At 58.4% G+C, this 17,913-nt stretch overlaps 1 protein-coding gene across 3 annotated transcripts in view; it reads left to right on the plus strand.

Annotated features, from left to right (window-relative positions):
• CHCHD6 (coiled-coil-helix-coiled-coil-helix domain containing 6) overlaps window positions 1-17,913 on the plus strand; it is a 105,739-nt gene that overhangs the window by 79,546 nt on the left and 8,280 nt on the right. For 2 of the 3 annotated variants that reach the window (XM_020881235.2, XM_020881242.2), the window contains 2 exons: window positions 2,466-2,549; window positions 16,388-16,458. In XM_020881235.2, coding sequence (XP_020736894.2) covers window positions 2,466-2,549; window positions 16,388-16,458 — 155 coding nt within the window. The remainder of the gene's footprint in view (window positions 1-2,465; window positions 2,550-16,387; window positions 16,459-17,913) is intronic. The other variant, XM_020881250.2, reaches the window with a different exon arrangement.

The following is a 17,913-nucleotide window of genomic DNA, read 5'->3' on the forward strand; positions in this document are numbered from 1 at the left end:
CTCTTCTTCCCTCTCCTCCCCTCCTCTCCTCCAGCCCCCACGCCTGCCCCCCACCTGCTCAGACCCCCTGCCCCCTCTTCCTCTGCTGCCGCCCCCCAGCGCCCCCATCCTGAGCAGACACAGGGCCCTGGGCTCAGCTCTGTGCTCCGCCTCGTCTCCCGGCCCCTCCGTCAGGGTGTCGGGGGGAGCGCGTCTCTGCTGAGCCCCTGTTTCCTCTGCTGCCCTCAGCTTGGGGCTTGTCGTAGACATTTGGCTCCTTGTTTTGAAGGAATTTTAATTTATAATATTTGCCTGTTTCATTAATTCTTATTTTTTAATGAGAAGTTCATTTACCTTTTTAAACACCTTAAACTTACATGTTTAAATTCCTTTATCAACTGGAAATTTGAACACTGGGTGAATATTTGATAATGTTAAGTAATTCTTTTTTTTTTTTTTTGATATGCAGTGCTGCTGGTTCTGTTTAGAAAAACAGAAGTCCTTATTTGTTAGAGAAATACTGAAGTGTGTGAACGTGGGGTGATCTGCTGTAGGGACCTGGGGGACAGAGGGTGGACACCAGAGACAAAGCAGGATTTCCCCTCATTTATCATCTGATGTTTAGTGATGACTGTCTGGTTTTTCAAAAGTTATACATTTATATTATTCAATATATTTTAATATTATTGTATTATCTGGGTTTATTTAGTATTATTTTAATACAGTAACACATTTTCACATAATAAAAAGTTTTTAGAAGTCCCGTATCAGTGTCCCGTCACGTGAAACTGCAGTGACTGCTGGTTTGCTGACAGCCTTTCTGAGCTTACACTTCCTTATGTGTTTGGAGTTTGGTTTGCAGGCTTGTTGTGAGTTGAAACTTTGACTGTGGCCTTTCTTTGTTTCTCTGTTTTCTTGTCTCGTTGCTGAGCATGTTCATGGTGGCCTGCACCTGCCCCGGTACAGGCCCGTCCCACGCTGCCCAGGTATGGCCTGGGGTTTACGGGCCTGGAGCCTGGGCGTCTGGGCTGAAGGCAAGTCCGAGCAGACTGAGAACCACAGCCTGACGTGGGATCCTGAGAATTTTCACTGCAGCTTCTTGTTCTGGGGGAGCCCTGGGCTCTGGGGGTGAAGCTGGCCCCCTGCCAAGCCCCGCCCAGGCCTGTGGCTTCAGCCTCACCAGCCTGTGTGCCCGTCTGCTCTGTTGGACGTTCGTATCTTGTCTGTGAGCACGGCCTGGCCCCTGTGGTTGTCTCCTCCGCGTGTCTGGAGCAGAGCAGGTGCATGAGTGTGCTCACCTGCTCCCTTGACCGCATCACGCATCATCCCCGCCCTTCCCTCCCCCTTGGGGGACCGTGACCTGTGAGCAGGCATGCACAGTGGTGACGCTTTACTTCCTTGTTGGGCAGAGCGTGCTTTATTCAGTGCTTTTTCCCAGAAGACAGTTGGGAAGCGTCCTTAGGGAGATGGCCACTACCCTGCGAGCCCCTGGCCACTGCAATCGCCTGTTTTCTGTCCGCTGGGATCGGAGCCTCATGGACCCCGCCCCCTCACTGGGGCCCCGCCCCTTTCTGGGGCCCCGCCCCAACCCCGCCCCCGGCTGCTTCTCAGGCCTGCGTGTCACATGGCAGCACCGCTCACATTCCGCTCTGACCTGGGGCCTCCGCGAGCTTGCTGTGGACTCTTGTCGTCTGTCCTCCAAGCCCGGTCCCCGTGTGGCCGCTGGTCTGGGTGCCGTCGCCTGCTCTTTCTGCAGCCCCTGCGCCAGGCCTGGCCTCGGGGTTCTCAGGCGGAGGCGGGCTGGAGTCCCTGACCTGGGAGGGCCCCAGGGCTCCGGGGACACGGCCTCCCCGCGAGGAGCAGGACTCAAGTGCCTGCCCCGCCCAACGCGGCATCCCTGTGCTGAGGCCTGCCCGGGGTCGGGGGCTGTTGAGAGTCTCCCTGCTGGGTGAGGGTCGGGAGGGGCTGGCCGGGTTGCTAGGCCTCAGCCTGCCATGACCCTGGGAGGCCCTCAGCCTTGTGCACTGGCCATTCTCTTTGCTCCGTCAGGAGGCTGAGGGCAGCTGCCCCCCAGACCTAGGACGCTGGGTTCCCACGCTGCTCCCTTCAGATCCCTGGCCCCAGACACAGATGCTCAGCAGGAGGAAGACATCGGGCGTGATTTGGTGGCACGTGTGTGCGGTGCTTCCATGCTGTGAGCCTGGGAGCCGTGCAGCTCCCGTCCAGGCCCCATCTGCCCAGACTCGATCCCTGCTCCCCCGGCCCTCCGCCCCCTGTGGCTTTGAGCTTCAGGGCTGCAGTGAAGCCCCTCTGCCTGTGCGTCGTCTTGGGGTCTGGTCCCCCTCCTGCACCCGGCCGGTGCGGGGAACACCCTTGCACACGTCGGTGCCGCAGGGCTCTCCCTGGGTGGCAGGTGGCGGCCTGGTACCGCGTGGGCTTCGGCTCCTAAGTCGCCAACAGCTGACTGGATTCTGCTCTCCCCACAGGCCAGGGAGCTGGAGAGCCAGGAGGCAGAGCTGAGACGCCGCGATGCCTTCTGCAAGGAGCAGCTGGGGCGCCTGGAGAGGCAGGTGGGTCCTGGTCCAGGGGACTCGCCCCCGCGCTCTGCTCCTGGAGGAGGCCTTGCGTGCAGCAGCCTCATGTGGTTGCTGATGCTCCGGGGGCAGCAATCAGCGGCCCATCCTGCTTTCCTGAAGGTGGGCCTCTGAAGTGAGCGAGACGCGGAGACACCACACCTGCCCCCTCCAGGCCCACAGCGACCCTTGGAAAGCCGGTCATAACTTGCTCACTGTTTGGGGGGCTTGCTTTGTGATCGTGATGGCATTTTCAGACGAATGCCTGAGAACGTGGCGGGGGATGGTTGGAAGGTGAGCGTGTGGCTCTCCCTGTGCCCGAGCCCAGGGCCAAGCCCCGGTGCCCACCGTCCACGGGAGGCTCTGTCTCAGTTTGGAGCTTTGAGGCTGGCGGTGTCTCGTGGGCTTGACTGCAGCCTGTTGCGTGGAGCCTGGCCGTGGGGCAGGAGAGTGCGGTGCCCTCGGTGTCTGGGGGTGCCAGCGCGTGAGGGGTGCCGGCAGCGGGCCACCCTCCTCTGCTGTGTCCTCAGCACCCCGTCCGCCTGCCCCACGTCCTTGGTCACGTCCAGACTTCCTGCTTGTGCTGAGAGGCCCTTCTAAGAAGGGTCTGCATGCCTGGTCATGGGCAGTTATTGAAAGCGTCCAGGAGCCCTGTGAAGATGCTTAGACACCAGCCCTTCGCACGACAGGAGCTGGGGCTCTGGGGGGAGGCAGAGGGGCTGGGGCGGGCTGGGGCAGGCCGGGCGGGCCTTCTCCGGGGACAGCTCTGTTTCTGTAATGGGAGCTGTTGCTGTTGTATTTCTGTATAAACGCGGCCTTGTTTGTTGAAGGCTCAGACCTTGACATTCTCAGCTTCTGTGCACAGGGCTTCAGGGACTGGCTGTGTCAAGCTCCTCTTTTTTCCTTACGTCTCCTCTTAAGCTTAGACACTGATGGTGGAAACCTGTTTGGGGCAATGGAACCGCAGCTGGTCATCCTGGACTCCCAGTAGCTGGGAGCTGGTGGGCGGGGGGCGGTGGGAAGGTCAGGCTCTTGCCCTGAGGACACCGTCTGACCCACTGCGCACTCGGCATTGTTGGGCAGGAGAAGCCAGGGAGCCGCGGAACGCGGCCCTGTGTCCTGGGGAGCGGACTTTGTGACCCCTGTGTCCTTGCTGGTTACTCTGTGGGATGGCTCGGCCTGTGCGGTATGTGGTGGTGAGTGTGGGAGGCGTGTGAGGCCCCGCAGGAGCCCCGTGTGAAGGGCCCGCATCCCGCGTGGACGGTCTCCTGTGAGCATGCCCCTGTGGGAAAGGCCCGGGTCTCCCGGCTCGTTCCTCTCCCGGCCTCTGGGTCCCCGCGCCCCGTCCAGCCCTGCGTTTCCTGATGGCGGGACTGGCTCCTCCTCTGCCCTGTGCACCCTCGGCTGTCACCTGCATGAGGGCCGTCACCCTGACGGTCTCCTGGCCTGGTGGCTACCCCCCCCCCCCGTGCACGGTTCTCACGGCCTTGTCTGCCCTGCGCCTCCTCGCCCCGCCGTGGACGTTGCCTGCTCGGGCCTGGTGTGCCGTCCCTCTCCGCTCGTCTGGCCCAGCTCAGTCCCCCGGCCCCTGCCCTGGCTCTGCCCCGATGTGGTCGTTTTGCCCCGCTGAGCGCCAGGTCAGGACACCGTTCTTACAGGACGCAGAGCAGAGAGGTGGTGGGAAGGACCCTCTGTGGACGGCAGGCCCTGCGCAGGTCCCTGCAGAGGGCAGCCCGTCCCACCTCCATCAGCAGCAGCTCAGGCCCACCTCCAGACAGTGGACGTGGGGCCGGGCAGGCTCTGCTCCCACGGCGGGCAGCCAGCCGGTGCTGTCCAGGGCTCACGTGGGGCTGTGTGTTCTGCAGGGACACCTGGGCTCCTGGTGGCATCTTACCTGGAGCCGTTCTGAGTAAATCCGAGTGTCTGCAGGGGTCTCAGAGGCCTCAGAGTTACAGGGTCCTGGCTTTTCAGCTCAAGCAGAGGGAGGTTGGCTTATTCACCCGAGTGAGAGTCTCAAGAAAGCACGTTTTACGTGAGGTGCTTTGGGATGTACGGAATTCCGGCCTGCCCCGCCTCTGGGAGGACTGTCCCTGTGAACCCTGTGGGCCTGGCTTCCTGCCTTTCTCCCAGGAGGAACAGAGGCCATCCCACCTCCTGTTCAGAGGGTCACACCTGGCAAACGTTGAGCACGCGCTGTTGGCCCCTGACGAGAACGCCAGGTGCCCGTCAGGTAAACACAGTGTGGCAAGCACCTGATGCTCGGGGCTGGTGGGGGTAGTGACCCGGACTGTCGGGACCGCGGGCTGTGCGAGGCGGTGGGTCTCCCCCGGACTCTGGAATAGCACTTTGGAGGTCTTCTGTTCTGTCAGTGGTGCCCTGAGCATGCCCCCCCACCCCACCCCACCCCATGGTGAGCATGTGACCTTGAGCACGTGGTTAAGCGCTGTCCAGGGTGTTCCTGCCCTCTCCTGTGACCACCCTCCAGGGAGGGGCCTCCTAGGAAACACACCCGCTTCACAGAGATGGTCTCACAGCAGACTCTAGTCGAGGCAATGCCCTGTTTCTTCTGGATGACTCTCAGATGTGTTAACCATAGAAGGAAGAATGAGAACCATGAGGAAAGTCAGGAAAAACCTGCCTCAGTAGAATTTAAAGAGGGAAAGCAGGCAAGTGACTCAACAGATGGAGGAGTTGAACAGAAAGCAGAGAGTGGGTTTAAATGGAATCCGAGAGGCATCTGAGGGGTTTTGAAAGGGAAACATGCAGATTACGAAGATTTTAAGTTGCTGGGCTGTGAATGATTAACTGCTGGCTGAGATTCTGAAGCCAAAATCTTGCGTCTGTTGAAATGAGAAAAACGACAGTGGTGTTCGAAACTCCCCAGTTTTCAAAAAGAAACTCAAGAAGGATAAATCAGAAACTAAGATTTTTCCCTACAAGCAAGGAGTGGGAATGGGCTCGGAAGACAGGGAGGGTGAGGGACGTCTCTGAGCATATTTTTTTATAAGTAGTTTGACATTTGAACCATGTTGCTATTTTGCTTATTGAAAAAATTAAATCAACAGAGATGGGATTAAAAATTGATAGAAACAGAAATAAATGAACCCAGCTGTCTGTCAGGCAGATTGCAGCCTGCAGAGAGGGAGTACCCGGGGGGCATGGCCAGGTCCCCTCCCTGCTCCCCACCAGGGGCAGCTGGGAGCCCTGGACACACTGCGAGCCCCGAGGGCTGAGGGGAGCAGCAGCAGCGGGGGACCCGTGTGCTCACGCGCCCTCCCGGGGACGGCCCCTCAGGCCCACGCTTGCGGCAGACGCCTGCCCAGGCGGGCTCCTGCTCCCCCAGGTTAAGAGGGGGCCCCCAGGAGCACTGGAGGTTAGGGGGTGGCCCCAAGAAGTGTTCTGCATCCCTGGGGGCCAAAGACTCATTTCTTCCTGTGAGGACCCCACGTGACTCAGCACCACACCGGGGGTCCTGCCCCAGCAGGACTGTGGGGCAGCCAGGGGCACTGGTCCAGGAGGAGTGCTTCTCCCTGCGGACCAGAGAGAGGGTCCTTGCTCCCACCTGGACCATCTGTGAGCCGCTGGCCAGCAGGGCCCCTGGTGCCTATAGGCCAGAGACGCCTTCCCACCTGGAACACTGCAGGGCCAGGCACTGCCAGAGGACCCCCAGTGAGTGGCTGGTGGGGAGCGCTTTCTGCCCCAGGCTCTCAGAGGAAACAGGCGGGTGCAGACATGCCGTCAAGGCTCTGTTCCCAGATGCCGAGCAGATTCCAAAGGAAACCCAAGGGAAGCCCCACCTCCCCTCACAGTCGTGAGATCTCTGAAAACTAGAGACAGGACTTGAAAGCAGTCAGGGAAGATTGGTGTTCCTGACACTGATGTGATGAGTGGCGGAACCCCGTCTAATATCACTGAGGCCGGAAGGAAGTGAGTGTTCTGTTACCAAGTCCTGAAAGAAAACTCTCAACCGTGAATGCTACACCCACCAAAGCTATCCTTCAGCAGTGAGGAGGAAATGACGTTCTCAGGCCACAGAGAGCTGGAAGAAGATGTGGCTGCCCAGTATACCTGTATAGAGTGGCAAAGTACGTTCTTGAAGCAGAGAAAACTATAAAAGAGATAATTTGGGAATATGAACAAGAAAGAAATAACAGAGAACAAGTTAAAAATTCAGATAAATACAAGATTATCTTTTGTCACAGTAATTTTTAAAATCATATTTGATTGTTAAAAAAGGTAGCAAGTTATGGTGTGAGACAAATGTATGTACAGAAATGCATACACACACACACACACACACACACACACACACACACACACACATACACAGTCTGCATCTATCCAAGCAGACTGTGGCCAGTGGAGAAGGCAAGGGAATGCAAGTGAAGCAGGGACTGCAGACCTTACTCTGGGAGGGTGAGTGTCAGTAGCAGCAGGTTGTACGTGACGTGTGTGGTGATGTTACACAGCACAGCCACTGAGAAAGTTAGATGAAGCAGTCACTCAGACACACTATTAATAAGTCAGATGTTTAACCCACAGGAAGAGAGAAGAGAGAAATAGGAAGAACAGAGAGAACAAACAGAAAATATGTAATGAAATGGTAGACTTAAGCTCTGGCTGTCAGTAATCATCCTAAAGGTAAATGATCTAAATAAAGCAATGAACCCTGGAGGCTGACAGGGAAGATCTCTCTCTCTCTCTCTCTCTCTCTCTCTCTCTCTCACTCACTCACACACACACACACGCATGCACAGAGCTGCACTGTCTATAGGAAACTCAAATACAGTGCCAGGTGGAAAGTAAGGGTGAGAAAAGATGCATCATGTAAACATTGATCCGAAAAGCCATAGGAGCAGTCGTTAATATCAGATAGAGTGCTTCAGAGCAAAGAAAGTCACGAGGCACAAGGGAGGGTGTGACCTGATGAAAGGATCGGTCCACCAGGAGGGCACTGCGATCCTCGCCGTGTCTGCACTGAAGAAGAGCGGCTTCACCTCCATGGGGCAGAAATCAATGGGGCAGAAGCAGTCTCAGATAAGAGTCTGAGTCCTACACCCTCTTCTCAGCAATAGATAGAAAATCAGCAAGGACATGAAGGGTCCAAATGTCATATGACCCAACAACAGCAGAATCCATAGATTTTCAAGCACCTGTGAGACCAAGATAGTCTGTATCATGGGCCATAATACTAACCATAACAAATTTGAAAGGCTCAAAACCAGCATATCAAAATATATGGGCTGCAACTTAAGCAGAGTTGAATGGGAAATGTATGGCAGTAAACCCATAAATTAGAAAAGTTTCAAAATCTCAAAAAATTAGGAAAAGAACAGCAAAATAAACCCCAAGCAAGTAGAAGGAAGGAAATAATAAAAGATAGCAAAAAATATAATCATGACAGGAAAACGCCAGAGAGAATTAATGGAACAGACAAGGGTTCTTGGGGGAAATTGGTGACATCGACAGCCTCCAGTGGGAACGATGAAGGCGTAGAGAAGAGACAAGCCCTGTCAGCAGTGAAGCGGGCTGTGTCCCCACGGGCGCCGCAGCCACTCGAAGCGGATGGAGAAGCACGACCTCATGCTTGTAAAGTCTGTGATGGAGAAGAAATGGGCCAGTTCTCGGAAAGCCTCAAACTGCTAAAACTCAGCCCAGACGAGGCCGGGACACAGAACAGTCCTGTGGCCTCTGAAGAAATGGACTTTCTGACTATAAGACTCCAGGAGAAGACTCTCCAGGCCACATGGTTTCTCTGGAGAGCTCTACAGAGAAGAATTAAGACCAGTTTTACACAGTCTCTTCTAGAATACAGATGCTTAGGGGAAACTTCCCAGTTCACTTCATGAGGCCATATTTGTCAGACAAGCTAAAACTGCAGAGCAATGTCTCATGAAATCAGACACGAAAGTTCTCAGCCAGAGTTCACTAACCAAATTCAGCAATGTATGGAAACAGTTATACACCATGTGTTTATACATCACAGTGTACAAAGTGGGGTTATTCTGGGTGTGCACCGGGTCAGTGTCTGAAAGTCAATGAAATCTGCATATCTAACAGTCTAAGGGAAAATCATAGGATCATATTAATTGATCCAGAGAAGTATTTGACAAAAATCAGCTCTATTCATGATAAAAACCTGTAGAAAATCAGGAGTAGAAGAGAACTGCCTTAACTCGTTAAAGGACATGAGACAAGAGACAGAGAAAGTCCCCAAACCCTTAGCTGACACCAGAGACAAAGGTGAGACTCTGGAAGTCCATCCCCGTGTGGGCAAAGGGGGGCTGTAACCAGGCAGGCACCAGCCTCTGAGCAAGACAGGAAGACAAAATGGAGGCTGTAAGTCAGGAGGGAAGGAATGAGATGGTCCCTGCTTTCACGTGACCTGACCACCTTCGTGGATGACCAGAGGAGCCCAACAGAAGAAAAGAAAATCCTGAAACGAATGAAGGCATTAGCAAGGTCACCAGACACAAGATGCACACACAAGAATCCACTGCATTACAGACCGCTGTGTGCTAGCAGCATCTGGATCCTGAGATTAAAGCCAGCAAAAGCAAGATCTGTAAGCAGACCTCATCAAAATCAAAATAAAAAACTTTGGTTCTGTGGAAGACCCTGTGAGGAGGATGAAAAGAGGAGCTACAGACAGGGAAAACATTTGCAGAGCACACACCAAACAAAGGACTGTGATCTAGAATATAGAAGATACTCTGACAGCACTCCCCAAAATTAAATATGTAAACCCCAACAATCCAATTAGAAAAATCCACCACGGGGCTATACAGATGGCAGATGAGCACATGACGAGTTTCCCCACCGTTGGCTGTTAGATGTGCAGGTTAGACTTGCAGTCACAGGGCGCTGCGTACCTCTCGGGGCAGTGGACACCTTTCCTTGTGACACGCCGAGGGGTGTGCAGAACTCAGCGAGGCCACGCGTGTCCTCACAGCACACACAAGCTGGCACAAGAGCGGTCCCCCGAGCCGGGGCGGACGCCTGTGTGCACGCACAGTGGGCGATGGCAGACAAGGGCTATGACGTGGTGGGTCTTGAAAAGAAGATCTAAGCCCAAACTGATGCCAAAACCTCCAGAAACAGAAGGAAGGACAGGAAAACTGTCTTTACAGAAGAACAACTGATCAATGTGGAAGGAATGATGGACTGTCCCCTGTTCACCGCTGCTGTAATGAGAATTAATTCAGGCAAAAGCCATGACTTCTGTGTTGGGAGGGAGTCTTCCAGCACCCCTCCACAGCTCACGTGCTTCTTGTCGAAGGAGGGCTGTGGCCGAGGTTCTCCTCCTAAACAGAGAGGTGTCCAGCGGCTGTCGGTCAGGGTCACGGGCTCTGTGAGTCGGGGGTTCACGAGGAACAGCTCCCCTCTGCTTCCTGAGGTCGGGAGTTTCCTGTGGGCGTGAAGGGTACTGGCTACAGTAGCTGTTCACTGTTTATCTAGAATATCAGAGCTCCTCTGCTTTCAGGGAATGTGATTGAAGCGTTGGGAGGTGAAGTGCCATTGGGACTAAACCAACTCTAGTGACTTCAGGTGGAGAGAGCAGGTGAGTGGGTGGACAGTCAGGCTCCCCGAGCCCTGCCATCCTCTGCCCCTCCTCAGGCAGATGGCCCCCAGCCCCTGTGGGCAGCTGCCACATGCTGCTTAGGCTGGAAATGGTTTTTTTGGGTCTATCTTGTTTCTTATGTACTTATTCACTCTCTTATTGGGCTTTCAAGTTGCTCAGAGCCCCTTGTGGACCCACGTGCCGGCTGCCAGGCCCTCAAGCACAGCCCAGCAACATGGACCCCACGCCTATCCCACTCAAGAGCTCCTGCTAGTTTGCTGTCTCCGCGTCTGTCGGGCTTTATTTTTGGATATGAAAATAGGACCTTTTAAAAAGTACCCTTCAGCAGCACCCACACGTTAGGCTTCCGTGAGAACCTGTCGGCTTTCCAGGGTGCTGTGACGTTTGCTGTTGGTGTTTGCAGACCCTGAGAGCGACCGCGCACCAGGGTCTCACGTGTGTCCCCTGCCCACGCTGCAGAGCTCCCGTCTCAGCTCGTCGAGGTGTCCCTTGTGTGGAAGGAGCTAGAACCTCACTTGTCTGTTGCTCTGTGTGTCAAGCTCTTCCACGGAGGGGGCTTGGGGCAGACCGCCTGTCGCATCCGCTCCCAGCCTCAGTGGACTCTGCAGAGCCAGCAAGGCGAGTGTGTGACGGCACTCGGGGCTGGCTCATAGCCGGTGCTCCTCACAGCCCCGTGCCCTCCTGTGGACGAAGTCAGAGCGGGAAGAAGGAGCCTCTTTTCCAGAGTCTCCTACAATCTTTAGTGAACACTTAGCAAGAGCCTTTATGGTGCTCGAATCGAGTTAGTCATTTTTTGCAGTAATACAGGAATTCTCTTTAACTTAGGTAATAATTTACGCTTCATGTACATTGAGCCAACAAAGTTCTATATAGTCAAAGCTATGGTTTTTCCAGTAGTCATATATGGATGTGAGAGCTGGACCATAAAGAAGCCTGAACATTCAGAAAACTAAGATCATGGCATCCAGTCCTATCACTTTATGGCAAATAAATGGGGAAACAATGGAAACAGTGACAGAATTTCCTTGGGCTCCAAAATCACTGCAGATGGTGACTGCAGTCATGAAATTAAAAGACGCTTGCTCCTTGGAAGAAAAACTATGACCAACCTAGACAGCATATTAAAAAGCAGAGACATTACTTTGCCAACAAAGGTCCATCTAGTCAAAGCTATGGTTTTTCCAGTAGTCATGTATGGATGTGAGAGTTGGACCATAAAGAAGGCTGAGCGCCAAAGAATTGATGCTTTTGAACTGTGGTGTTGGAGAAGACTCTTGAGAGTCCCTTGGACTGCAAGATCAAAGCAGTCAATCCTAAAGGAAATTAGTCCTGAATATTCATTGGAAGGACTGAGGCTAAAGCTCCAATCCTTTGGCCACCTGATGCGAAGAAGCAACTCATTAGAAAAGACCCTGATGTTGGGAGAGATTGAAGGTGGGAGGAGAAGGGGACGACAGAGGATGGGATGGTTGGATGGCATCTCTGACTTAATGGCCACGGTTTGAGCAAGCTGAAGCTCAGACTCAAACCGGGAGATGGTGAAGGACAGGGGAGCCTGGCGCGCTGCAGTCCGTGGGGTCGCAAGAGTCGGACACGCCTGAGCGACTGAGCCGCAGCAACAGCACTGGGCTGAGTTACCCCTGAGCCTGCCGCCTGGCAGCACTGTGAAGTCGTCCTGAGGTCAGAAGTTGGCGTCAGCGGAGGTGGCAGCATGCAGAAGGCTCACCTGTCCAGGAGGGGTGGGGGTAGGCCTGTCTGCACAGCTGGCTGTGGCAGTGGATGTGTTTCCAGTCGCCTCGGAGGCGACAGGGCCCGTGAGATAGTCTGCCCTCCTTCCTCCTTTGATTTTCTTTTAAAAATCCTCAAACCGCAAGTATCAAGCCGCTGGGAAATGTAGTGCTCCTCTGTACTATGCAGTTTTGGAATAAAGCCAGGTTTTTCAGAGGGTGGAGTTCTTTCTGGAGCAGCAGCCATGGCTGATGGCACAGCGTCATCAGCAGCAAAGGAGGCTTAGCCTCCCCTGGCTTCAAGCAGTGGTTCTCACTTGGGTACCCAGGGGACCCCCCGGGAACTTCTTTAAACACCAATGCCTGGGCCTACCCCAGACCACCCCCCACCAGCCTGCAGGCTGGGCTCCAACAGCCCTGTGGCTCCAGGGGTGAGGCCTGCAGGTGTGAGGCCACAGGACGGGGAAACACGGAGGGCGGGACCCCACCAAGGGCCCCAGGAGTTTAGAAAATGGCTGTGCTGCCTATGGGGGCCCTGGTTCTGTACCCCTATGCTCCCAGGTGTCCCAGGCACTCAGGTCTGTGGGAGCTCGCTGACCAGCAGGGCCCGGGCCAGTCCGCCCGTCAGACAGGCTGGGAGCGCTGCTGCTACAGGCCCCTGACCCGGCTCCAGCGGGCCCATGCCCCGACTGACCGCACAGGGACGCTTTCAGCCCTGGGGCCAGGTTCTGGAAGCAGGCATCTGCCGTCACTACAGCAGGAGCATCCTCTAGACCCGGGGCCCCGTCTCAGTGCCAGCACCCCGGCATGGGGAGCCTGGTCAGCACCTCTGTGGCCTGAGTCCGTGTCCCATGTGGCTCCCGGTCCTCCAGCTGCCCATGGGGAGCGACCCTGGGACCTTGACCCTGCGGCCCTTTGCTCAGGGTTGGGTCACCACTAAGTCAGAGAGTGTAGTTAAATTTTGTCTCTTCACTTTGAAAAATTCTTTTTAATTTCCTGTTGTGCTGTGCATTTTGTTTTCAAACTAATTAGCTATTCATTTAGCCAAATATGTTTCTGCAAGTGTGAGAACCAGCTGACCCGCATGGAGGCCTGGCTGCCTGCCTCCCGCCACCATCACAGAGCTCGCGTGTCCCGGTCCCTCTCCGCACTCCCAGCAGCTCCCCACTCCAGCCGGAGCTGACCCTGATCCCGAAGGGCCCTGCTACAGAGCGCGAGCGTGGACCCATTTACATGGGCCTCGTGCAGTGTGCGTGCGTGCATGCCTGTGTTGGTGTCTACATCTACAGGGGGACTGTCCACACAGCTGCCCAGGACGCTCATTTTCTCTCCCGTGTGGGGCAGGCGGCAGCCCCCCAGCCACACTCAGCAGCCCCTCGACGCGCAAGGACGCTCAGCCCAGCCCAGGGGAGCCCGGGCCTCGAGGGGCTGCAGCAGGACGCGGCGGGGCGCCTCCTCCCTGACTGTTCCTGAGAGCAGGTGTTCACAGGGGGCTCTCACCTGGAGCCAGCGTCACGCTCCCATTAGCAGTTCATACCGTGGCCAGGCTGTGCCGGCAGCCGGTCAGGCGTGTGAGGAGAGAGGCCGTGGGAGGATCCAGGTCGTGAGGGGGCCTGGCAGGAGGGGCCCCAGGGGAAGCGCTGCTCTGGGCTTGGAGGGCCCGTTGGTTGGCTGTCCCGGCCTGGGGGTCCCCCTGAAGCCCCTGGGCCCCGTGTCCCCAGGTGGTGGTTTGCTTCTCGCAGCCACAGAGCAGAGCCATGACCGTTTCTTCCTCTGTCCTGAAGCTTCCAGTGAGATGCTCTCTGCTGGGGGAGGGTCCGAGCCCCTCCTCCGGCCTGGCCCTCGGCTCTCTGCCCCGGCCATGTGCCCCGTGTCTCCCCCTGCCCTGGTGGACCTGCCCTGCTCCCCCCTCAGCCGCTCCTGGGGGCCGCTGCTTGGGCACCGCCAGCACCAGCAGCTCTGGGCATGGATGGGGCAATGCAGCTGGGACTCCCTGCCACGGAGAGCTTTCCTCTGGGAAACGCAGTCTCCCTTCCAGATACTTCCCTTGGCTGCGTGCAGTGGGCTGTGTGGCTTTTGAGTCCACTGTTTGCTCTGTGCAGGCCCACCCACCGCGAGCGTGTTAAACTCGCCGTCTCCATGGTCTCTGCAGCAGGGCCCGCGACACTGCTCGGGGGCTCTGTGACCGTCCGCAGGGCACAGAGAAGCAGGGCAGCGGGCTCCCGGGGCTCCAGCTGCCGGGGGTCCTCACGCAGGAGCAGCATGCTGCCTCCCAGCCTCGCGGGCGCCCACCCTGGTGCAGCTGTCCCACTCACCTCCACCCTGTCTTTTGATGTGAGAACCCAGGCCCTTGGAGAAATCAGGCAGGATGAAATATGGAAACTGTTCATGAAGTAATTGAAGAAACACTGTGACTTTTAAAGCCCGTGGAGATAAGGCTCACACCTTCTTACTCATGTTATTTAATTTTTAATGGCAGCTTTAATTAATGGAGATGAGGTCTTCTGGTTTCAGACTCACTCTGAGCAGCGTGAGCGGAGGAGGTTGGCTGTTCACAGGCCGAGGAGGGGGCTCTGAAACCCTCGGGTCTGCTTTAGGGGACAGACGACCACCAGGTGCAGGAGACGGGGTGCCACTGGGTTCCTGGGCAGCAGGGCTGGGGGGTCACGGCGCCACCACACTGAAAAAATGAAGCCTTGCAGTCCCTGTGGTCGGGCTGTGGTGGGACCCCTGGCATGCACAGGGTCCTGGCGTGTGTGGGGGGCTACCCCGTCCTTCCTGAAGCCCTTCCGTGGAACCTGTGAGGGCCTCGCTCTCACTGGCTGCAGGCTCGGAAGGCGCACCTTGCAGCGGCCGCAGGAGGCTGGGTGGATGCAGGGCGCTGCTCGTTCCAGGGCAGCAGTGGGGGTGGCGGTCCCACTCAGGCAGGTCGGACGGGCGGGCGGAAGGCGGGCCTCTGAGTCTTGCGGCCGTGGAGGAAGCAGCTCCGGGGTTATCGGTGCTTCTCGGCTTGTGGGCTCTTCCTGTGACAGACCTCACCCACCACAGGTCTAGCCCACAGCCCGCCTGGCCGCGGACCTGGGCCCCCCAGCGGACCCAGGTCCCCCCACAGACCCAGGTCACCCCACGCCCCCAGTTCCCCCCGTCCAGGCCGTGCATGAGGGCGCAAGATGGAGCCGCGCGGCTCCCTGGGGAAGGCCGGGCGTCAGCACGTCCCTGCAGGGTTCGGGGGAGCCTGGTGGGGTGAGGGGAGCCCCGTTCCTTTCCTGCCTCTTGTGCTAGGTGTTCAGCCCCCAGTGCTCATTGAGGTGAGGGATGTGCTGGGGGAGCTGGGGCTCACGCCGTCGCTGGGGTGGGGGCCTGGGCCTGACAGCTGGCCCCCCAGCATGGCCCAGAGCCGATTCCCGCCCCTCCTGGGCCCTGCTGCTCCTCAGAACCCTTTGCATGTGCCCGCCAGGAGGCAGCTCCCCGGGCCAAGGAGCCAGGGCAGGGCTGAGGGCCTGGTCCTGGTGCCCCCCCATCACTCCAGCCCCTGAGGTGGACGATGGGGTCCGTGGGGCCGGCGCCCGCCCTGCTGGGCTCTGACCCGGCCTCCTGACACCTCCTCTGGTCCAAGGGGTCCAGGCTGCCCGTGTCTCCTGTGGATGTGGAGTCCCAGCGCCAGGCTGGGAGGCTGACGACTGCGGGGGGCCCCACGTGACCAGGCCTCCTGCACTGCGGTGGGAAGGTGCGGGCCCAGGCCTGTGCGGGCCACCGGGCACCTGCTGGGTGTCTGAAGGCAGCCCCGGGTCAGGTTCCTCCCGGGGTGGCCTGCTGAGGACCGCGTCCTGGGAGACGTTGGGCCCTCTTGGGGCCTCACGGGAGCTGGGGGCAGTCGTGTGTCGGTCTCCCCTGGATGTGCAGTGTGTGGGCTGCTGGGCCGGGTGCCTGAGGCTGCTTGCCTGGCACAGAGAGGTGGGGGACTGACCTGGGGCGCCGTGGGCTCCAGCCTGGCTCCATCTCCTGTGGCCCCCGCCCCCCAGCTCTGCCCTCCGTGGCTCCCGCCCTGCCAGCCCGCGCAGCGGGGTGGTCTTGGTCGGAGGGTAGCGTGGGCCCAGGGCCTACAGACCCTGCAGTGCGGCGGGCATGCTGGGCTGGGGTCCAGGCTTGGGGCAAGTTGTTTCAGATCTCTGGGCAGCAGAAGCATGTAAGACGGGCTTGCATGCAACGGCGCTCAGCAGACGCCCTGAGAGACGGTGAACGTTCTGGGCTGCGGGCCCCGCAGTCTCCAGGTGCCTGTGTAGCCCAGAGCAGCCTGTGCTGTGAGCTCACGAGTCGCGTGTGTGACCACGTGTCCATAAAGCTCTCCTTCAGGTGGGCGAGGGCCCCACTCGTGGGGGTGCGACCCCCGGGCCGGGGTCCATGTACGCCGGGCCCGCCTGCTGTGCCGTCAGGGGACCGGCCTCTGTGGGCCTAGCGGGGCGGCGGGTGGGGTGGGGCCGCAGGAGTTCTCCGCAGTGACTGGTGGCTCTGTGCTCTCTCTGCAGAACCTGGAGACGTACCGGCTGTCATCACAGCAGTTCCACGAGGCAGCTGCCAAGGTGGAGGGCGCCATCAAGTAAGAGCCGCTTCTCCTCCTCCCCGCAAGCTCAGCTGTGTCTGAACTCTGCCCCTCGGGGAAGCCTGCCCCTGCGCCTCATCCCGCGCTTCTGGAGGGACGCCGACGGCCACGCGTCCCTTCCTGCTCCGAGCCCCCGCTCTGTCTCCTGTCAGGGGGCGGGACAGAGCCACTCCAGGCCCACGTCCTGCGTGTCCTGCGGACTCAGACCCCCAGGGAGCCAAGAAGGGGTGCTGCTGGGCCTGGTCCCTGGGTTCTGGGGTGACCCAGCCCTGAGCCGCAGGCCCCTGCGGGACGCTGGCTGGGAGAGCCTGGGCGGCACAGGGCTGAGCTACAGCGTCGTGTCTGTCTGTCCTCCCGTGCTGGGGGCCTGGGGGCGGAGCGTCAGGAAACAGGGTGCAGCCTGAGGCAGATGCAGCTGTTACTTGGGGTGCAGGCCTGGGAGGGTCCTCAGGGCCCCGTGGGGTGGGAGAGCGGGCCTCAGGGCCTCGCACGGTGACAAGGCCGTGGCTCTGCTGAACTCCCAGGGGCGTGTTGTCTCCGGGCCCGCGTGCCTAGGCCAGAGCGAAGGCCCAAGGAAGCGTGGTGATTGTGGCTCTGCGCACAGCTGTGAGAGGTCTGGGTGGCAGTCCGCAGGCCCCGGCAGAAGGCGGCGGCGCCGGAACCCGGGAGCCCTCTGTCCCAAGGGTCCACCTCTGGAGAAACGGCGTGCAGGGCATAGGCTGGCCACCGCCGCCCTGGGGCTTCCTGCGTGCTCTCCAGAGGCCGAAGGTTCTATCGCCCAGAACTAGGGCCTGGGTCCCTGGTGCAGTCAGACCGCAGGGAGTTGAGGGCCCCAGTTCTGAGGCTTCTCTGCCATCCAGCCTCTGGGAAGTGGAGAGTACACCTCGGCTGATTCCTCAGAACCCCTCAGAGTGTCCCCAAACCATCACTCCTGCTGTCACCCCCACCCCTCAACACATTTGCAAATGAGGGGAGGTTCGGGGCCACCGCCTGGGGCAGCCCGAGACCACAGGACCCCGTGGGCAGCCCCTCGGTGGTCACTGCAGTCCCGCCAGCGGGACCCTGCTGACCATTGGGGTCACGCTCCAGCAAGCGACCTCCAGCTCCTCCCAGAGGCTGCTGGCTGTGTCGTGGGCATGGCCCCTCTGAGCCCCACACCCTTCTGTGTGGGGACCGCCTGCCGCCGCCTCCTGGGGACAGTGGTCAGAGTCGCGCGGGCTCACTGAAGGAGACACGCTGCTCCCCTCCCTGTCCGTCAGGCACATAGCCCTGTCCCTGAGTTGGCTCCTGGCAGTTCCTCAGGGTTCTTGGCCCCGGGACCTGGCCCGTGCCCGTCGAGTGTCGCCGTCGGGGCCCCGCTGCAGTCCGCTGGACCTGGCTTCCCCACCTCCTTTGATGCTGTCTCCTTGGTCAGGGAAACTGGCTGTGTCTCAGATGGGGCGAACTTCTCCA

This window comes from Odocoileus virginianus, unplaced genomic scaffold, assembly GCF_023699985.2.
Source record: "Odocoileus virginianus isolate 20LAN1187 ecotype Illinois unplaced genomic scaffold, Ovbor_1.2 Unplaced_Contig_3, whole genome shotgun sequence".
NCBI lineage: Eukaryota > Metazoa > Chordata > Mammalia > Artiodactyla > Cervidae > Odocoileus > Odocoileus virginianus.